Source organism: Carassius auratus, chromosome 42 (genome assembly GCF_003368295.1).
Source record: "Carassius auratus strain Wakin chromosome 42, ASM336829v1, whole genome shotgun sequence".
NCBI classification, from domain to species: Eukaryota; Metazoa; Chordata; class Actinopteri; order Cypriniformes; family Cyprinidae; genus Carassius; species Carassius auratus.
In genome coordinates, this window is record NC_039284.1 from 17,720,570 (window position 1) to 17,744,334 (window position 23,765).

General features: G+C 34.5%; 2 protein-coding genes across 3 annotated transcripts in view; one reads left to right on the forward strand and one right to left on the reverse strand.

The window, feature by feature from the left end:
* The window catches only part of LOC113060912 (neuronal PAS domain-containing protein 3-like), a 783,891-nt gene that overhangs the window by 591,121 nt on the left and 169,005 nt on the right, over nucleotides 1-23,765 (forward strand). The gene's annotated exons all lie outside the window — the stretch shown is intronic.
* On the reverse strand, nucleotides 962-5,617 carry LOC113060936 (ketohexokinase-like). Its single transcript, XM_026230207.1, has 8 exons — nucleotides 5,391-5,617; nucleotides 5,108-5,224; nucleotides 4,231-4,365; nucleotides 2,635-2,707; nucleotides 2,337-2,483; nucleotides 1,662-1,750; nucleotides 1,375-1,523; nucleotides 962-1,281 (listed from the first exon to the last, which is right to left on the reverse strand). The coding sequence occupies exons 1-8, from the start codon at nucleotides 5,480-5,482 to the stop codon at nucleotides 1,184-1,186; spliced, it is 900 nt and encodes a 299-aa protein (XP_026085992.1). The 5' UTR covers nucleotides 5,483-5,617; the 3' UTR covers nucleotides 962-1,183.

Consider the following 23,765-nt stretch of genomic DNA (forward strand, 5'->3'; position numbering starts at 1 on the left):
AGTCATCTTTTTCTTTGTGATAATGTGCACTGATTAATTTTTGCTTATGGAGTCAATTTCATGCTAAGCATGTTTAAAGTTGGAAAAGTAAGAACTACTCTACCTATCAGCAAAATTATTTGCATTTGACTGTTAGTGATTGCTACAGATATCCAGCCATGTGATACACTAAGAATTTCCACAAATTTGAAGAAAGAGTGCATTTTACAATATATGCAATAAATGAATAAATGTTTATACATAGGCTTAAAGAAATTCCATTTCTTTTCCCCTAAGTAAATGTCGAACAGATATTGTCAGACAAACGGTGTCATTATTGTACAATGGGTGTGGTAAAAGAATCCATGTAGTGCTAGCCGGCTGTGTCTAAATGGGATTGGGTGGGAAAATGTAACATATCCTGTTTGTCTTTCATCTTGTCCACTTATATTCAGCTGTTTTCCCCTCTTTTTCTCTGTATAGAGTGTAAACACACAGGCCTGTGCTCCCTACTGCTGCAGAGATGTGTGCCAGCTCTTCAGTATCAATCAGAGAACAATATCCTTGAACTCCTCTTCATAACTCATGAGTATTATCAAAGCACTGTTGGATAGTATGCTAACCATTTTTTTCTTCAATACAGGTTTAGGTTAAAAGTTAAGAATAATGTGTTTGTAAAAAATAAAAATAAAAAGGGTCTTATGCTCAACAAAGCGAAATTTATTTGGTCAAAGGCACAGTAAAAAAGAAAAAAATAATACTTTTTAAAAAAAATATTATTTGACATATATTGATTTGGTGCTCAACTATTAATAAAGGTTATTAATGTTTTCATTGTATTTTTGATAAAATTAATGCAGCATATTATTCTGACCAGTGTGTGTGTGTATATATATATATATATATATATATATATATATATATATATATATATATACACATACACACATTTTTAATGCGTAAGTGTAAGTTGTAAAACAAGTCTTCAATTAATTTATTAATTCTATTACAGAAGAACACCAGCAGAATATACCATCATTATTTTGAATTATTAGGCCTTTGCATGTGCATTAGTCTTTTCTGTGCAAAGAAACATTATTCAGCACCTCATCATGCCTTGACAATGTTGCTTACAGTACTAGTTAAGTTTATCAGCATGCTTCATGTCTGTACTAGATTCCTGCTGTGCACCTTCCCGCCAAGTTCAGAGTAAAATTCCATCATATCCATGGACACCGCATTTTTTGCCTGCAATCTGGCAGCCAAATGTGAGAGCATCCTGTAGGCTGCCCCCTGCAGAAAAGAGAAAAGAACCAGCTTGATTTATAAGCACAACTTACATCAACCCCTACTTCTTTGTGTTTCAGAATCAGACCTTCATCCTTACCATTTGAAGGGTATAGATCACAGAAGCAATGAACGTATCTCCTGCTCCAAGTGTGTCTAAAAGCTTCTCAGGCGGGAATGCATCTGAATGGATGATTACACCATCGGGACCCATAGCATCCGCTCCCTTTTCCGCCCAGGCACAAATAAGGGTAGCTCTAGACACACAACCAAAGTCATCCTAACACATGGAACAGCTAATATTTCAAAAGAACATCCTCTTAAACAGCTATTAGGAATTATAGTTTTTTGGAACATTAATGACATCTAGTGGTCATTTTAATCCACTGACTCACCCTTTTCTAAGGCGACCGCAGAACCCCTTCAATGCAGCAGCAGCTGAGGTAAACCCAAATTGCTGGGCCACATCCTTACTAACAAAGACCTGATTGAAAGCAGTGATAAATAAACAGGCTGTGTATTGTACAAGCATGCCTTAAAGCTTATCAGCTGACACTCAGATTTCTTGCTTGGTCATTTATTCAATATTTTGTTTAATATATTTATTAAATACTTTGACTTCCGCTCTGAACAGTTCAGAATTCTTAGCCCTATTTATTTGAAGATTTTTCAAAATCAAAGCCAAAATATGTGGCTGCACAATAGAAATAACTGCAGAATGCACAAAGATGAATTTTTAAGCTTCAAAAAGGTTGGTTAATATTTTTGTGGAAACCGCGATTCTTTGATAAATACGAAGTTTACATTTATTTATATTTGCAATGGGGTTTATTTGAAATTGAAAGCTTAGTAAAATTCTAAATTTCTTTACTAGACCACTTTTGATAAATGTAACAATAACACTAACCCCATTTAAATTAAATGTATATTTATATTAATTTAGCAGATCAAAATGTAATTATTTTGTGTGATATGCCAGTCCAAAATCAATTTACAAAGACTATGCAGTTTATACATATTGACATAATGTGTTTTATTCATGTACAGTTTGAAACGTAGTGAAACCATACCAAATCACCAAGAGGGAAAAGCTGGTAGAGGGGTTCCCTGGTTTTCTCGATTTCCACAGAGATGGTGATTCTGTTCTTCTCTTGCTGTTTGCTGTTATGCTCTCTCACCCTCTCAATCATCTTCACTTGTTCATCAGCATTACGGCCCTGACAATGCATTCATAAAACAATCAGCTCTATGTCTCTACTCATGGAATAAAGCTATTAAAACACAGATCAGAAGAAATTAAATAGTGTTTCAGTGTGACTTGGAGTGTTACTATGAAGCAAGTGAATCCTATTTGGTGCACACTCTCACCTCCCAGTGGATCCACTTGTAATGGCTCAGGTCCACCTTTGAAAAATCTTCTACAGAAACATCTGGCAAGTTTCTGATGAAAGTTCAACAATCAGTAAATAATAATTGCACTTTGTGTACTTGATAGATCACTATCCATTATTTTGACATGATCTGCTGTAATCATATAATACAAACTGAATCAGTGAAAGGTCTGTATAGTGGAAAAAACCCTAGATTATTGCCTTCGACTGGATGCCTGTCAGTTTGTATAGAGTAAAGCGTTTGATAACAGTCATCAGTACAGGCAGATAGTCAGCTTTGGACTGTGATTACAAGATAATTGTGATTATAAACCAAAGAGACTGTTTCTCAGCAAAGAGGGAAAGGTTTTGGAAGTTTTTAAACCAGGTTTTAGAGACTAGAAATATTATTCAAGGCTGAGATGTAAATGAGTGTTGTTTTATATATTAGTTTGCTACAAACAAAGCAAATGGAAGTAAATGATAATGTACATTCAGCCAGTCTTAACCACAAAAACAAACCTTAAACGGGTGATTAGGACTTTACCCGTTTCTGCCACGGGATAAAAGAATAAAAAATGTAAATGCGACTTTTTATCTTTAAAATTCTGATTTTTATCTTCAAAATTTTGAGAAGAAAAAATTTAGATATAAACTCACAATTATGAGAAAAAATCCAGAACTGCAAAATATAAATGTTTAGTTTTCTTCAGACTTTTCCTCACAAATTTACATTTCACAATTGTGATTTTTTTTTCCTGGAATTGTGAATTCTTACATCACAGTTCTGTTTTTGAATAAAAAATAAATAAGTTAATTGCAACTTTTTTCACACAATTGCTAGTTTATATCTCACGATTCCAAATCTATCTATCTATATGTCTCTCTCTCTCTCTCTCTCTCTCTCTATATATATATATATATATATATAGTCAGAAATGCAAGATGTTAACTTTATATTTCACAATTCTGATGAAAAGTCAGAACTGTGAGATAAAAATTCACAATTACCTTTTTTTATTTTTTAGAAACAAGCTGACTGAATGGCTGACTGTACATTATGCCACTTATTACACAGCTGCTTACTATATCAATTTCTATAAAGATGCATCATAATGATGTAAAATTCATAATTCATTTATATAGTTTAGTGGTATATATATATATATATATAAAATTTAACACATACAATATTTGGCCATAGAATGCAGAGATTGATCTGTCAGAATCAAGTATTTCAGACAGCCGTGGAATAAGTTAGTAGGCTAGTTAATAAGCTTTGACATTGTGTGCTGTTGTGTGCTGTTAAAAACAATTAAATAAAATAATCATGTATAAAACAGACATCTAATCGAAAATAAATTAACTGAAAATAACAAATCACCCCCACTCCCAAATTTCAAGCATTCAAATTAATGCATGCAAAGTCAAACTGTCATGATTTGTTAATGGCAGCTACATTAAGACTACATTATTGTCAATTACAGAAGTGCCACTCTCAGATTATGTTTGACAATTAGAGTTGGTAATTTACACCCAATCCATCCAACTTTGGCTGTGTTATGATTATTGTGACTTTGGGTGCTACTCTTACGTGTCTGAGAGCACGACAGTGCGAGAGCCCTTGGTGAGAGACACCACACAACAGGCACATGGGGTCTCACCCCACTGCTGCCAAGCCACACCAGATATGTCCACCCCACACCGTGCAAAATCCCCCACGATGAAACTAGTGCAACAAACAAGAGAGAAATTCCAGTGACCCATATGCACTACTGAGTGATTTGGGCAGGAAACATATAACAGGCTCCGAAAGTGTGCCACACTGAACTTTGAACCATACACCCTTAATACAACCTTTAAAGAGAAAAGCCATTACCACTTTAAGCAGTTGGTATATATATATATATATATATATATATATATATATATATATATATATATATATATATATATATATATATATATATATATATATATATTTATTTATTTATTTTTTTATTTTATTTTTTTTTTCTGCTGCGACAGCCGTCCTGTGAGCAAAGAGCTTCATAGTACTTACACACAAACCTGTTCATATGCAGAATTGTACGGCTTCCTGTTGTCACACTGTTGATTACTACAGAAGCTGGAAAGGAGCATTCAGCATGCTCCAGAAGAAGAGAGATATCAATCTTGTACATTTGAAAGTCATTCAAGAGGAACTTAGAAGCACAAATTAGCAAGGAAAAGTATGCACCATATGTAAACTAAAGTTGTGTGAGGGATAGGGAAGTGTATTTCTGCTGATATAAGTTGTAGTAGTAAGAAAAGATGAAAATGCACGTTCCTTTTTTGATTTGATGCTCAGGACACTCCTTATTATTATTAATGTTGAAAGCAGTTAAGCTACGTCATAATTATTTATATGTAAAAAATGCACATATGACCCTGAAAATGTTGTTGCATAGTAGTAGGTAGAAAACACTTACTCAGCTACTGGTCCAGGAGCCAAAGAGCCCATAAATGCACACGGGGCCCCAAGCAGAGACAAAACTGTGCAGGTGTTTGATGCATTTCCTCCCCTCTGCCATCTCTGAGACAAACACCTACCAAACAAGCTGCACGTTATTTTGTAACACCTGTGATGCAACATTAACTACAGTGCTATAGCAAGATGCTCTGTATGATCAGAGGTTATGCGTTTGGAACGATAACGCAAAAAGTGCATCAAGAAATGAACAGTAATTATACAAGTTAATCAGAATTTCTCACCTTGTGTCAGTATCTTCTTCTGGGTATTTATCCACAACATTTATGATATCCAGACACACCAACCCAATGCTGAGTATCTTTTTGTCTCCCATATTCTCTCTGAAGAAAGAAACACTGAACTATGGACTTCCGACGAAAGGTCATTACGTTACACTGTTCGCACAGGAGCAGGAGAGTGTTTATCTTTCAGCGAATGGGAGAGCGTAAACAAAGGCGCGACGTCTGACGGCTTTTACCGAGTGTGAACGAAAGTGTCAGCACGACAATTCCCGATTTTTATCGAGTGCAGCCGAAAGTGTGCATTCCGTTACGTGTTTGTAGTAAGTTCTCAAATAAAAAAAATTGGATTAAAATAATTCCTAAATATTTGAATGTAGCTACACACAATCTGATAGGCTTTCAGTTGGAAGTTCTCAAATAAAAAAAAAATTGGATTAAAATAATTCCTAAATATTGAATGTACACACAATCTGATAGGCTTTCAGTTGGCCCACTGCCAGTTTTTTATTTTTATTTTTTATTTTTTTATGTGATTCGTTAGTTCTGAAGACTAGGTAAACACGCTGAAAACTTCTAAAAGTGTAGTGAGGAGGGTGGCGGAAGGCAACCCTGAGGTCCTCCAGATCTATAAACTACTGTAATATGTACGGGAAAAGAACAAACCACAGATAAATAACACAGTTAGGCTACTACAATATTGTGTATCTTTTGATCACAAAGCATGCAAATGCGAATCTCAAAGATGAAGAGAGAAAATGTAACATCTTTTTATATACTCTATTTCTAATGGGTTTTATTCTACAATTTATTTATAAATATGGCTATGTTTTCATTATTCTTTTTTATAATATTTCATTTTATTTACAGCTGAAGAACATGCCCTCTGCCTGCAGATGGCGCTCTGCTGCAATGCAAATGTCAACATTGTTAACTCTGAGAGATCACTGTTCGTGTTCTTCTCTCCTGTGAGAATGCAAAGGACTGTGAACACTTCTGCAATAGCATTTTGGAGAAAGGAGCTGATCCAAACGCAGTAGATCAGGTTTGAGATCAGTCCTCAAATTATAGTTAAGATTAATGTTCTGTTATATTTTTGACCCAACAAGTATCAAAATTGTAATAATAGATGATTCAAAGATCTCTTTTACAAATATATAATATTACAATAACTTTTATAGCTCGTATAGTATATTATAGTGATATTATGAAGCCCCATATTAGGAAAAAAACAAACAAACAACAACAAAAAAAAAAAACACCAAAATTTATTTTGTGCAGTTGCTAATGCTAATATTTATATGGCCAAAAGTATGATGAAATTTTGATTGCTTGTAATGTAAATCATTGAGATATTTATAACAGTGTCATAGGCTACTTAAGCAAAGCTGCCCTGAAGGAGCTCTTTAAAAAAAGAAAAAAAAAAAAAAGAAAAGAAAAGATCTATACCAACATCAATTACTGTGTGAAGACTGTACATCTAGAATTTCTCAGCCTGGTGTTTACCCAACAAGTGCCTGTTGATGTCAGAGATCAATTCTTTAAGATGCCACTCATGACAGTGTGTAGGTATAGAAACTACCAAGTAGCTAAATTCCTTATTTCACTAAGGTAATGCTACTAAGAAAAATGAAGATTTACACTTTTAATGTATTTGGAGGACTGTTAGGCTGTTTCTTTGACTATATCAGGCTGATGTCAATACAGCTGACCAGTTTAACTGGATGCCCCAACTGGATGCTAATACTATTTTGATTTTCAGTAAGATTTAAATAAAAATATAAAGATTTAAGAATTTTTTAAAGAAGCCTATTATGCTCACCAAGGATGAATTTATTTGATTAAAAATTCAGTAATAAGTGTAAAATAACTGTTTTTTATTCTAATATGTTTTTTAAAATGTAATTTATTCCTGTGATGCAAAGCTGAATTTCCAGTATCATTACTCCGGCCTTAAGTGTAACATGACCCTTCAGAAATCACACTAATATGCTGAATTTTTGAAAACAATTGTGCCACTTAATTCTTTCGAAACCATTATACATTTTTCAGGATTCAGGAATAGCTTTTATTTGAAGTATTTGAAACAGTTGTGAATGTCTACATCTACTTGTATAATTGTTTTAGTTTTTTTCACAGAACCAAATTGCTTGGACATTGCTATAAATTATGGCAGTGCGAGAATCTTTGGCTTGCTCATGTCCAAATTCAACAGAAAGCTCAAAGAAAGAAAACTAGAACCAGAAAACCAGAACACAAGGGTGTTAAAAACACACCCTTGTCAACACAAGGAAAGGTGAATGGGAAAAATTATTTTCTTTCGATCATGTAGGAACTCAACAGATAGATAGATAGATAGATAGATAGATAGATAGATAGATAGATAGATCATTTTGAGAAAAAGACTACTCTCAAGGACTTCATACACTTTAACAAGAGCATCCCAGAGCTGAATGGGATTGAACGACTGGGGAGGAATACATTAAATTTCTTTGTGCAATAGCTGCTTTGCATTCAGAGCTGCTGTCTGTCTTTCATTTCTGACAAATTAGTCATTCCCAGACTTGTTCATTTTGTCATTTGAGGAAAAAAAATGATAGATGGGTAAAGAAGGACCACAATATAAATCCCTTTTCCTGATAGTGGATAAAAAGAACCTTTCATAGTCAGTCAATGAGATGCACAGTGGTCACCTTAGTGTGCTGCCATTTGGGATACTGCTATACAAACCCCTGACTGAGAGCACCACCTGGTCTATAAGCCTTTTCCCTTAATGCCTCTCCTGTGACTTTGGCTCTAATCACCAACCCCCACTGAACACAGGAAAAGGAGATGACAGTCACATATTTCAAGTTTACAGGTTAATCATTGTAGGTGATTGTGTCATTCTGATTGATATATCATGCATGTACTGTACTCATGTATGCATGTTCATATATACATGATATATTGATATATGCATTTACTTTACACTATCATTTTCTAATTGAATATTATTGATTAATGGAGTCATATTTTAGAAGCAAGGGTTTGGAGTTAAAAAATGTCTTGATGGATTTGCTTCTTACAAACATGCAGCTTTTAACTTCTCAAGAAGTTAACTGAGGGACTGGTGTCCCATTCTGGGTAAGGTGAGTACATTTTCAGCAAATCTAAATCTTTTCTTTAATAAGTTTCTTTAATAAGTCCCTAGAAATTAAACAGGACACTCTGTGTTAAATATGGAATGTGTTAAAACACATAAAACGCCCCATGCAACTACATAGCAAGTTGGAAAATGTAGTTGTTGTTCATCTCCATTTAAAGTAAATTTTACAAAGTTCAATGGAAATTCACAACACCTGCACATTGTTGTTCCCGAGCTCTGAGCCAGCACATTCACATGAAAGGAGACACAGTGGACTCAGCAAGAATTCTATCTGTCATTCCATACTGTGCAACCGGATTTGATAATAGTTCAAGTGGCCGTTGCAGAAAGGATAAGACATTGAAGATGTCAATTCCTCTGCGCTAGAGAGAGAAACAGGGCAATCAATGGAAAGGTTGAATTCAATATTAGATACATTCAGTCTGTTAATTCTAGACTGTTTAAAAAGCGCAAGACCATAAAAGGATGAGGAAATGATAATCTGCTCCAGTGCAGGAGGAAATTAATTGCCTTGATGATGTGGCACTCACAGACACACTGACCTCAGCTCCTAATCTTTAGCTCCAAAGGAAAAAGGAAGAGGGGGGAGAGGGGGGGGAGGTGTACCACAAATGAGGAGGGAGGAATATTTAGAAAAGCAGATGACCAAATGTTAATGATCAAGTCCAAATATTATTGTATCACGTTCTGTTTTTTAGGAATAAATTTAAATGCATTTATAATTGCAGTCTTGATTGCTGATTGCTCAAAAAAACAGCATTTCTAGTGACTAGGCCATTTTCATAACCTTATCATACAGTGTGATTTCATAAGTCACAACTGTGATTTTATTTCACATATTTGCAAAGTTATATCTCGCGATTAAGACCTAATTTCTTACAGTTTGACTTTATATTTCACATTTTGAATTTCTTTTACTATATTTAACATTTGCCTTTTTAATTTTTAATCCGAGGTGCTTATAAGTAAAAGTTCTTTATTGGCATCTGTGGTTCCATGAAGTATCTTTAACATCCATGGAACCACTGAAGGTTCTTTATAGTGGAAAAGATTCTTTAGTTTGCTAAAATGTTCTTAAATAGGGAAAAATTATTCTTCTAAGAACTGTTCTCTAAGTTCTTTGGAGAACCAAAACAGGTTCAACAACCTTTAATTTTAAGAGTGTAGATCATTTCCATAGGACTAAATGTGTTTGTTTTTTGTTTGTTTGTTTGTTTTCTTTTTTTTTGTGGTTGAAATATATGGAACTATTTTTAAAAGTGTGGAAACAGGCATTCACAGTATACAGTATTGTGCAGTATTTTCTAGTATTGACCATTCTTTGCCCTTAATAAAGCACAGCCTCTCATATATTTTTGGTTAGTCCATTTAAGTTATATAAATAACAAATTGTAAGAGAGTATCAAAATGAATGCTTAATTTGGATATTAAAGTTAGTTGATCCTGTCTAACCTCTCTGGTTAATTGAGAGTTAGTCATTAAGTCTCTGTGCTGCTTTAACATGCTGTATGTCAAGCACATGTGAATTATTAAGATGCCTATATGATGTATATAAAGGGGGCTCTCTGTAAATGTGCCTCTTTTTATTGTTTCACATGAATTTTCTCCTCTATAATTATCTACTGCAGCAGTATGATTAAGCCTACACAAATATGGGATATTGTTTCTGCTGCTTAATCACAGTTCAGCATGAAATGTAAAATGGCTAAATTAAATCATCGATGGTAGGCAAATGATGAAGTTAATGACAGATCTTGCACTTTTTTTTACCATGAGCAACATAGGATAAGGGCTCTTTCTGACGTGTTGTGGGGGTGGGTTCTGGCAGTGCTAACTGACAAGAAAGACTGAAGGGAATCTGGCTCAAATAAATGAGCATTAATTGGTCACATGGGTCCTGTAAATGTGCACTTGTGTCAAAGAATTCAGGATTAATCAGCACTCGCACTGCTAATGTGAACAAAAAGGAGCTGCAATGGTATGTAAATCACATCTCATAATAAATACTAAATTCACAACTTAATCTGAACTTAAATGTCATCAAGACATCAATATATGCCAGACAAATAAGCAAATAACTTCATCCTGGATGATAGCGGCAAATGAGACTTGGGTGCTAAACACATGGATTTTTTTAGGCGTAATAGTCTTGTAAGTGTAAATCAATACTGTATATTTAGCAAGGTTTACTGTTTGTTGGTTGATACACTAACTAGCATTACTGTCTCATATGTATTTGCTGAGTCAATATCGGTGCCCTCCAGCAGTTCTTTTCTCCTCTGCTGTCTAGCACCGTGTGTGTGATTTGTTGTACAGTGCATGTTTAAGCAGTCGAACTGCTCTTTGTCTCTTCGATGGACAGTATTTTATCTCAGAAGATTCTTGACCTTCATCTATCCTGCTGTATCCAGATTTTGTCTTGATTTGTTTTAATGTGGTCAAGCACTTTGCCAGATTATTTTGTACTATGAGCCTACTGTATATTCTTTCAGGTCCTCCTTTGCTAACGTCAAACACAAGAATCTTGACTAACACATCTTCTTCCAGAGAAAAACACACTAGATACAAATACAGAACGAAAGAACAGTAAGCAACAACCTTTATGTCCAAAAGCCATTAAATAATCAAATAAGTGCTATTGATTCGTGCCCCTTATCTGAATCTGTAAGTCTTTATAGCTAAAGCACTTTTATCTAATCATGATGCCATTAGAAAATCTGGGAGATTTGGGGCAAGTAACAAACAAGTATTTTTTTTTTTTTTAGCATCTTTTAAAAATATTGGAAATACAAAAAACACACTGTAGATAAAGCTTACATTTACACTGGTCTCAACCAGGGGAACATCTAAGGACTTCTATTCCACTTCATATTTTAGAAGTGGAGAGTATTTTGAATAGATTAATTGAATAGTTCACCCAAAAATTCTACCTGTTTGTAACAAATGAACAATGAACAAATCCATAATTAAGACATTTTTAACTTCAAACCATTGCTTCCAGCTAAAATAGATAATATTGCTCTGTCCGGTCAAGAAGTTGTCTTGTCTGAAGCAGCAACATATGCATGCACTGTTTGTGGAAACAGTCCAAAACAGTTCTAAACAATTATGTTGGAGAATTTTGATGTGAGAGGACAACAGGGGATAGATTTTTCAATGGAGGAAGAGTTGTTGAATTATGTACTGGTATTTTGGCCAGAAGTGATGGTTTAAAGTTAAAATACCTTGATGCATTTGTTTATCATAAACACACAGTTTTTACTTCACAAGATATTAATTGGTGGAGAACTTATGGATTATTGTGATGTTTTTATTAGTTGTTAAAACTCTCATTCTGATGGCACCCATTCACTGCGGTGGATTGCCTTGGGAACTGACGACATGGTCAAATTCAAACAAAATGGTCAACTTTGTCATTTGGCTTCTCAACAACTCAACAACATTTTTTTTTGTTTTGTTTAATGATGCTTCTAGGTTCAAAAGGTTGCCTTTGAACATTGTCCTGAAGTATGAGCAGCTTTGGAGTCAAAAAGTCCTCAGAACCTGTGAGGTCACAGTATATTGGGTGATTCCCAAGGTCATTTACTAGCATTTTAAAGGAGAACTGCCTAATTTCACATTTACAAAAAATCAGATGGAGCCAAACAATACACTCCACTATTACATTAAGCAGGGATCAATGAGCACTAAATCTCTATAGCAGCCTGCCTAAGTGCTGAAGGTCATTATGACGTTAGAGCAGCTCGTCATCCTGGATGAAGGCGGGGACATTTACCCCCACACAGCGGCTGTACGGGCACGCCCTAGTGTTGAGGGTCATTATGACGTCAGAGGGGCACGCCATCTTTGACGAGGGATGAGTTTTTTTTTTTTTTTTTTCACTCACTCACTCACTCCAGAGCTGTGTGCACGCGCATTAGGTGACCCAAATCAGTGCTGAAGCAGACAAGGCGATAGTAACATTCCCAACGTGGTTCATCGAGTTCGAGGTAGGTGTTTTGATTTCTTTTCCACAGCTTTTTGCACGAGCTTTAGACGCTTAACTCCCACAGGTTTACTTAGTTATTTATTTTTATTTTTTTATATTGTAATTTGCGTTTTTATGTTCGATGAAGTTTCGGAGAGGAATCAGAGCTGTAACTGAGCGATTCAAAGCGTCGTGTCGAGCTCATGCCTGTTTCAGTACCGCGGACAGCGCTCATCAAGAGACGCGCCTGCCAAAACATTAAAAATAGACCGAACAAGCTCTGAATTAACGCTTTTGTGGAAGTCAAACGTCAATAGAATAAATCAACAGTCTTTTTTTATTTTTTTTATTTTTATTATTATTAATCAGATGTGTCCTAGTTTTCGAGCAGATTGAAATAATGAAAACGTGTCCAGTTTTTTAGACTTGCAAGACATGCATTATAAAATGAATGTTTACTCAAACAACAAGTTTGGTTATTCTTTGCAATCATATACTGTAGGGGAAAATATTTTTCCATATAATGGTTTAGTGCACAGTGAAATTGTTTGCGATTTTAATGGAGAAACCTTGCTATAGCATGTGTGAAGAATCACATTTGATGACTTTATTTAAAATTTAAATTTGATCCTTTATAAAAGTTTTGTGTTGCATTTATGATATTTAATATTTATAGCATCATTTATCTTGTGATTTTAATTCATTACATTTATTGTTTGCATTGATTGTTGTGTGGGTAAAATTGTGCTATGTCTTCATGTCATCATTGACCACAATTGATGAAGAGACCAGTTTTGATGAGCTTTAAGTAAATGTGTTGCGTCTTACAGTAAAAAAAGATTTAAATGGCTTATAAAGTTGATATACACTGACATACACTGTCACCAAAATGTCATACCATAATGCCTGAAACACTGTCACTATAATTTTGCAACTATACTCTGTCAGTGTTGTTATTTTTTTAAATAACCCTATTCTCCACGCTGTTAACTTCATAATACAATACTATATCATATGACACTGGTGGAATATAAGCTATGTTTGTTGATAGATGATAAATGTGACTGAAGTCACACTGAACTTTTAACTGAATTTAAAGGTTTAGCTGTTCTCTATATCAGTCAACTCAACTCTGCCAAACGTTTGTCACACGTCTCCGTGTGCAGTTAGCCAACATGCATCAATTGTTCAAGCAGAGCCTTGGGACTTCTGATGTTGGCATTGCTCTTCTGTTTTGGGGGGAAGTGGCCAGTACGGATTGTATAACTGTTTATCTAGGCCAGGGTGTGTTTTCTTCGTCATCATGTCTGTTTACAGCTTTATACTGTATTTTCCAAAGGGGTGTTGGCACCAAATTTTTCCCTTTGAGTGGCTAGTGACATTGAGCAGAAAGACACTTTGTTCAGAGTTCATGCGAGGACGCTGGAGGAAATGTGTTGTTTTGTTGCTTTATTTTTAGTTTAATGGCAATATGATACAGTTTTGAGGCACTTGAAGCAGGTGGAAGTGAATATTTTGAGCACACTCTCTACCTGTATGTGCGTTGTTCCAGGGGACAGCACAGTGTGAAGTCTAGCATTGCTTTTCATAACACATGGTGTTTAAAAAGGAATCAAAACAGTGATAAATTTGTCGAAAAAGGATTTGGAGCATTATTTACATAATGAAGGCAATATTAACTAAGCTTTAAATCAAAGCTTTAAAGCTTTGTAAATAAAAATGATTGGAGTATTTTTTACAAGAAAATACTATTTCATTTTTATTTTTTATTTCACATTTAATTAAATGTGTTACTTGCTGTTTCTTTGTAATTGTGAAATTTACTAGCAATTTCTGAGTCAATTTTTGAGTCAATTTCAAATTTACCCATGAAATGTAATTTATGACAAATATTGCCATATATCAGGATGATGTTGTCATAAATGCTATAAGGCAATATACAATTTTTTTACCTATGCATTCACTGGGTAGATAAAGATAAAGATATATAAAGTCCATAAAATGTTAAATTCCCTTAGTAAAATCTGTATATGCACTGAAAAAAATAAAATAATAATAATTAATTTTTTTATGGTGTACATATGTTAATAATATGTATATATATTTTTTTATAAATATGTGTATATCTTTTATGTAAATTAATATAATATCAACATGTATTGACAATGGTTTTAGGATATATTTGAGCATGACATACTGTATATAAAGATCTTTTTTTTATGAGCTAGATATATATGTTAATATCTATTCCAATAGGCTTCATATATGTTTTTACTGCATATGACAACATATTTCATATATGAAAATGTAAATATGCCCAAATAAGACATTTATTTATGGGACAACACTATTTTCCTGATGTTTCAAGACATTTTCCATTTAAAAATACTGACATTTCTCTAAATCACTTCATGTTGTGTGATTAAGAAACTAATTTTACATCGAGACATGTACAGAAAAATCACATCAGTCAGAGATTATGATATAACGCTCTCCTTAGGCTGCATATGACATTATTGGCTGTGTGGATGCGCCGTATGTCAAACAGTCGAATGCAAATTGTCTGTTTGTTGTAATCTTCTCTTCTCTCGATGACTCTGGCGATGACTAATGCCGTCCATGCTGTGCATACGGGCTGTGCAGATGACAGGCTCTAAGCGTGCAATGCTAACATGTTCGGACTGCTCTGTAGGGTCAGAGAGAAAGTTAGCAGTCCACAGAAATGACTACGGCTGGTGGCTTTAATGGATGGCTTCGTACAAGCTCCCTCCGCTCCATCAGATTAGTACACAGGGCTTTATCCCTTCCTGAATGGGACACTCACTTTGGTTTTAAAGCTGTAATCCCCTCTGGAAAAGATGATTGCTTTGAACCTCCCGAACACTGCTGCACTACACAGCCAAAGCTCTGACACAAATATGACAATTATATAATCGTGAAGTTTTCACATAATCATTCCAAACTTGATAAGTTTTTTTACAATAGTGGTATTCAGCAGGTTTTGTGGTGTCCTAGGGTTGCGCCACTTGTCTGTGTGCAATCTATGGCATTTACGCAGAATGGCGACATTTTCTAAGGGCAGACTTTCATCTTTTTTTTTCTCTTTTCAGAAAAGGACACGTGGTCTTTGATAACACAGCACATTTCATGGCTTGTTCTTCATAAACGTATCATGTCTGCTGTGCCTCTTCTGCTTTTTCACAGGGCAAAGCATGGGTTACAATCTTGAAAAGTATGTGCAGTATGCTTTTATGAATGTTTTTGCTGCTGCTTCATGTCATGTTGTATTGTCATTGCATGCTGGCTTAAAGTTGAGAACAGTCTTAGAAGGTTCTCTTATAGAAAGAAAAAGGCTGTTTACTGGCATCGATGCTTCCATGAAGAACATTTATGGAACCTTTCAATTGCACAAAAGGTTCTTTATAGAAGAATAAGGTTTTTTAGATCATTAAAATGTTCTGCAGACTAAGAAAAAATGGTTCTTTTAAGAATTGTTCACTGAAAATAATCCCAAATGGTATTGATCTAAGAAAAAAAAAAACAGTTTTGGAATCTTAATTTTTAAGAATGTTGGATATATTTTAATGGTGGACCAAAGACTAATTTTCTCAGTTTCTACCAGTTTCTATTACAGTGTGTCTTTTTATGGTTTGACTGTCAATCACAACCTGTTTTATTTCAGCATACTGTGGTATTTCTATATGAAATATGACTTCTCATTTCTATGAGAAGACATGTGTATCCTTTAGGAATTGCTTGGCTTGTGTAAAATATACCATTTGGATCCAAGCAGTCAGAGAAATGGGTTTAAAAAGTAAAGATTCTTGATAACAGGCGAAAAGGAATGAAGTTGCAGAGGTAGAACAGGATATTACCTTCTGATTAAAGATACAAAGACAAGCGTTTTTTTTTTTTTTTTTTTCAAATAATGTGGACTGATGCATTGTGCACCATAAGACCAAGAATGTGCATTGAGAAAGTAAATATATATATTTATTTATATGGACCAATTTAACAGACTGTGATGTATTTAAACATTGTAAATTTAGTGTTTTTTAATGTTTTTATTTAATGTACACTGTAAAAAAAAAAAAAAAAAAAAAAAAAAAAACGATCAGTGAAATCTACTGTAATAATGGCAGCTGTGGTTCCCAGAATTTTTTTATCAAATTTGTTTACCCAACTATGATGACTTCGGCTTCTGTGAACCACAGAAATGGGAAAAGGGTCCAGTACATGCTGACTTTAAGATGCATTTTAATAGTGGTCTACTTGCAGTAAGTTGCTTATAATGCCATATAGCCCATGGCACATGCAAGGCTTCTTATGGTAAAGTGTATTTTGGCCTAGTTTTTGCTGCTGTTCTCTTGGCTTCAGGATTTATTCACCCCTTTTTCAGCTTTAAGATGCCTGCCATGGATTTGTATATGGTCTGACAGATGTATTGCACTTTTGCATGTGTATTGCTGTAGAGTTTTAAATATTGAGCTCCAGTCACACTCTGAATATTGTAAAGTATGTTTTGGTTTTCCTCCTAGAGTCTTGAAAGGTGAGATGTTCAAAGATGTTCATACAGTTTATTTAAATGATGTGTGTTTACTGTACATTCAGAAACAGATCAATTGTAGTATTCATGACTTCCATGCACAAAGTCTTAAGAAAATGAACTGTCCTTCTCCTCTCCTCTCACACACTGTTTATAGTGTATTATTGTTTATTAACTCTTTCTTAATACCTTTGACCCAGTATAATTTTACAAACCTGTTTCTGCACACTTTCCAGCCTTTTAACTTAATCTGTAGTCAACAAACTGTGCCAAACAGGAACTGCGTTCTCCGTACAAGGCACACATACCATTTATAGATGATTCTTGAACATCAAAGCTTTCTGTTGGCTGAGGACAACATGTGATCCACTTGAACATCTCATTTCAAATCACTCTGGATGGTAACCCCTGAAACCTTAACACAGTCACACATTTTCAAGGTGTCCTGATCTGTAGAAAATGATGGCCAAGCTGGTCTCTGTTTCATGCGGTTGACATGTAAAACCGTGCTTTTTTTGAGTTGAGTTGCATCTTATGTTTCCCTACCCAAATGCCAAGATCATTCGACGTCTGTTGGAGAGTGCAGGGCAGATGAGGAGTCACCTCTGGGCCATAGTCATGTCGTCCACTGAAATTGTTCTCTGCTCTTAGTGAAGCTATTTGATACATAATAATAAATAAAATAAATCGTAATGAATAATAAAATAAGCACAGATACCTGTGCCTGTGTCAGAAATGAATTCCACCTTTCTGCCTCACCTTTGCTTCCCATGCATGCCTTCGGCAAGGAGAGAGAAAATAGACTCATAGCACAAAAATAGCCTTGGGTTAAACTCTCAATTTTACCACTGATTTAGGACCAGTTCCCCTCCCACAGATTCTGTCTGCAAACATAATGAGAAAAATGCAAAACCGATGTCAGGTTTTGTTTACAGACACACTATCTCCAAAGAAACACATAGGAACATGCTGGTTTTGGAGCTCTCTGATGAAGATAGTTTCTCAGCAGAAGGCCAGCCGCTGCTCCAGGGACTCGCCTTGATCCCAGGATCAGGGTTTTAATAGAGATAAGCCTGTGGTGTGTTGGAGGCATGTCCCTGGGGTTTAAGGGTCACATGTGACCAGATGGTCCCTTGTGAACTGAGTAAAAATGAAGCCATAACTCTGAGTATGGGGAATTATGGGATGGCATTGGATGGCGGGACCTTTGGAAGCACAAGGTAGGGTTAAATATGTTGACAAGGACATTTTGGTCACGTAGGTTAACACAGGCCTTTTGAGTTGCATTCTATGTGTGTGTGTGTGTGTGTGTGTGTGTGTGTGTGTGTGTCTATATATATATATATATATATATATATATATATATATATATATATATACATAGTTAATAGTTCATTATATTCTCTGGGATGTTTTTCTTGAACAGTGCTGATTTTCTTGAAGGGCTCTTGAAAGCATTAAATGGGCTTGTATTTGTCCCTGTCTGCCATAGCTCAGGATAGACATTACTGAAGGGTTTGAGATGAATGGACTAATGGATAGATCCTTGGTTCAAACAAACTAATAAAAGGAGAAAAACAAGCCTCTCAACAATCTTCTTCATAATGGTCACCTCATCATCTTTAAAAGGTATATACATAAGACTTAGTATACGAGATTAAGTCTTATAAAAAGTAAGATGTCTAGTGATAATCCATGAGAGGCTGTGTGTTACACTGATTTTACCACAGGCAAAGGGTGGCATTTATATTTTAAAAAAGATAGAAAGACAATTAGAATTGGCAATATGAAAAAAAGTAATAAATAATTTTATGTATGATATATATATATATATTCACAGTGACATTGAAATATTTCAGCTATTTCAATATTTCAGATAAATTGATTTTTTTAAATAAAATTCTGTTGTTTACTCAGTCTTTATGTCATCAGGTTTGTTTGTTTATTTATTTTATTACAGTTTTTTATTTATATGATGATGATGATGATAGTTATTGTAATTTGCAGTTTTCGTTTTATTTATTTGTATTTTTTTTATTAAGATTTTGTATTTATTTTCATTTAAAAATAAATCTTAGCCACTCTCTTCAGTGTTATGAATAAAAACTGATGCTGTCAAACTCCCAAAACTCTTTTAAAGCCAAATGATAGCTTTTGTTTGAGAAACAGACTCAAAATTAAGCCATTACTATGAAAATTCCCGCTTATTCAAGCTTGAAAACTCCAGCTGCCATTCATTTTAATTGCATGAAATGAATTTTTTTTTCCTCATAAAAGACAAAAGTAATATTACAATAGCATTTAATTCATAAACAGGCTGTATATTCAAAACTATCAATTTTATGATAAATCTTTACATTTTTATTCATCTTTAGATTTAATTAATATTTAGATATTAATTAAATAATTATTAATATTTAGATTTAAAATTGCTTTTAAAAAACATGGTTGTATTTATTCCCTGTGCATTGTAGGTTTTATAAGATCCAGCCAGTGTCTTTTCACAAAAACAGTGCATTAATAATCTTGACCTCATAGTTCTCGGTGAATAATGTATGTCTGCACTATGAAGGCAGAGACAGATGTGCCAGTGTGCAGAACTGACATTTCCACTGTCCTTGACATAGAAACAGCTGCATCTGAAACCAATAATGCACTTTTGAAGGTTTCTCCATCTTAAAGTACATGCTCCAAGCAATGTGTCTTTGCATTTTAAAAGAATATGAATTAAAAGTCTCACTTTAAATGCAAGGGGATCCAAAGAAGAGCATAGGAAGTACAGTATCATATGAGAAAAAGTATCAGAATATTGGCTTCACTGAAACACAGAGGAGCAGCTATACATGACATCCTCTCCATCACAGGGCTGAGATCACGATCATGTGTCCTACATTCAGAGTCGAGTATGCCTTTCAAGTGCAACGCCACGCATGATTAATGTGCTTCAGCGTGTTTTCCAAATGGAGGTATTATATCAGCCTCAACTGAAATTCTGTTGACATTAGGAAATTAACACTGCCAGTTCACTTCCTGCTACTCTGGAGTTACAGGATTCAATTCTTACAGGATACATTTTTGTAATTTTATAGAAGCATGTGGTTGGAGATCAGATGTAGCTTACCTGCGTGTTTGACCTTGTTGAGCATCTAAACATCGGTCCGAGGAATGGAACCTGACGTTTTCATGACAGTTGCATAAAAATATTTAACTACACACTTTGCAGACGTCTGACTCATGCTAACTATCTCACTTTCTCTGTTTTTTATTTCACCTTGGAGAACTTCTGTCTTTTGAAATGGTTTCAGAATGGTTGATTTAATAGTTCAGATTTAATAGTTGATTAATAGTTGATAGTTGGTGTCCTCTGTCCATTATATTGCTTTCTGCAGTGTAAAAGTAATCTTGTCTGAATCAGGAGAGAAATCTGCACAGACCAAGCACCGTTTGCAAGTGAAAAACAGTCCAAAACTGTTCTAAGCACATAAGTTGTTGGATTTTGATATGAGAGGACAACAGGGCATTGGCTTTTTACACTGGAGGAAGCGTTATTATGGATTATGGACTGGTATCTTGGCCAGAAGCAATGGTTTAAAATTAAAACTATTTTTAATGATGAATTTGCTTCTTACAAACATGCAGTATTTCACTTCAGAAAATGTTAATAGATGGACTGGAGTCATATTGATTAATTGTGAATTATTATAATGTTTTTATCTGCTATTTGGACTCTCATTCTGACGGCACCCATTCACTGCAGAGCAGCCATTGCTGAGCAAGTGATGTAATCCTTTGATATAAGTGGACAAAATGGAGGATCCCTGTATTTAATAGGATGGAGGGAAATATGGATGGAGGAATTTGTTTTCATGATAGAAGAACACAAAATTTGTGTCCTTTATTGTGCTTTACTGTTATCTGAGTTGTCTTGTAAACATCTTGCTAGTGATATGCCTTGTTTAAAACCTTGTTTGTAAAAGTTTCATTTCTCCTCTCGTTCTCTCCATCTTTCCTGGTTGTCTTGGTTATCAAGCTTTAAACTTAATGGGATTTGCTGTCTAATGGCTGTCTAAAGAAGGTTCGATCAAGTAATGGTAGAAAACTGGAAAGACCTTTGCTTTTACTAAAATACAAGGAAATATCAGCTTCAAGACGCTATTCACAGCTGGAATATCCAGTGACACGGTTTTGTGCCGAATAAAATCTGATTATGCTGCATATTAAGAGAACATTTGGTGTGGCATGAGACTAAATCATGCATAGAGGCTCTTCTGCAAGAGTAAACATCACATATGACTATAATTAGACTTGTGCTTATGTCAGATAACACTGTGCTGGAAGTGTATCTATCTAAATATCTATCTAGATATCTAATCTTTGAGATTACAAAAAATATTTTGAATTCGTTTCTGTTTTAATATTTTGTTAAAGTTTTAGTAAGTTTTACACTGCTGCTTAACAAATAAATAATATAGAGATTGAGACTGGTGTAGATATTATAAATCCTTTAAATGCGTTAAATTGGTTACTTTTATATTTTGTTGTATTTGTATATCTGTTTTCATTTTATCATATCTTTGTATCATTTTAGTAGTTAATTTTGTACATCAAGGACATTTTTAATTTCTGTTTATTTGTTAAGATTAATTGTTTAAAAATGAATAATAAAAATATTAAATAATGAATTGTGCTAAATTAATTTGTTAAATCTGCTAGATTTCTTTCAGTGAAACTCATAATTTGTAAATGAATTTCGCGGAAGAGACGGGACAATGCAGTAAGCTTGGTGTAAAGAAAGCCAGTAGGCCATAAATCCTCTTTGAGTGGTGAGTTTAATCTGTAGCCCCGTGTCACCCTCTGTCACCCGACATGGTCAACGTGACGCAGCCTGACAGGTTTAATGGACATCAGGCCGCAGGTCTCTAGGGGAGTTCGATCTTCTTTGGAGGATACACTGAAAGGTTGCGTGAAGACTCTGTTATCTCACTGACCTCTATCCAAAACATCCTTTTCTTTTGATGGACTCTGTTTTGTATAAAAGACACTCATTCAATGTTCTCTTCATGAAATTTGGAGGTGAACGTGGTTACATCTGTCTCAACACATAGATGACTAGGGTCACATTCATCTCCTTCCTCACATTGTGTTGAATGCACTTTTTGTATTTCATCAGGCAGATTGTATGTTTCATCATTCCCTGCTATTCTTAACTGTGCAGGGTGACACATCCTGCCGAGCAGTGTGCTTTTGGGATTTGTACTGTGGCATCTGGCCTTTTCTTTGTCAGCGCTTATTTGATATTGCTAGCAACATGAAGATTTGCTCAAATAAAATGTGCTTGCTGAAGGTTAATCTGTCATTACAAAAAACTCCAAAAATGACACGAGTCTTGCATTATTTTATTAGAACTTCGATGCTATTATGTACTGGGGCTGCCAATTTAAAGTGTTTATTAGGTGCGAATAATAATGGAAAACATAACATGTTAAAACAATATTTGAGTTGTTGTATATTGCACTCAGTTGCAGTAGGAGTTTTTACTTGCTTAGAAGCCCTATTATATTCTTATGCAACAGCATAAATATTTTCCTATAAAAATATATTTTTTTTTAAATAGCAATGGTTTAGACTAGGTTAATGTCATTTGTCAAATGCAGTTTTATTAGTGTGATTTATTTATATATTTGCTTAGATATCTCAAAGGCGTAACTCCTCCAGATGCTGATTATCACATATTGTAAATGTTCTGTGAAAATGTACTCAGAGTTAATTATTCTGCTTATTTTATATTCACAATAGCAGCTGAGTCATTAATGTGGTTTCGGTCTGTCGTTAACATTAAGCATCACATTTTGAGCGTCGTTTTTGCATTAGCTAGTTCTTATCTAGGATGTTTAGATGGAAATGGTTGAACTAAAATATTGAACTAGGGGTTATTTGATGGAGAAATGAAATTATGTTTCCTTTTCAGTCCAGATGGATTTGATTATGTGCATCAAAATATTTCAGAACCAAGCCTTTTTGAACCATGTTTTTGTTCAGTGCGAGTTCAGGTCTTTATATATAATAATCATCACGATCCATCACCATCACAATGAATACAAATGCAAATGGCAAATATTGTTTAGAGTCAACAGCAAAAAAGTAATAATAACCAAATTCAGAGAAGGGTTTTCTTTTCTCTATTAAATGGACATACTGCATAAATGGATGTATATTTGCTGTCATTTGTGCAACATAATGGCATGTTTTCACTCAGCAATTTGGCAATTTCTCCCAAATGAGTAATTACAAGAAGACACATAGTATATAATAGAGCTGTGTTCTTGTTTTCTGTGTGGCTAGAGTTCAACAAACCTGTTTCTCAATGTCGAGGTTGCAGTATATATCAACTTGTACTTTCCACAACACACTTGCCAAAGGGCTAAACGAAATAACCTTTTGAATGCTAAAGAGAGCAATGCAATGCGCAGGCCCTTAAATTGTTATTTATTGCCATCGTTTGGTGTTACAAATGCGTTTTTAACTTTGTAGATTGACTAATATTCCCTTAATAATTGAAAATGTTTAATATTTGTGCCAATAATGGTTCGTAATGTCCTTGAGAGGAGAGTATCTCTATGATTGACATTTCAATTGCTATTGCGAGTAAATATTGTAAATAAAAATGCTTAATCTTATTTAGACTCATTTATTTATTTTAATGTATTTGGAATTATT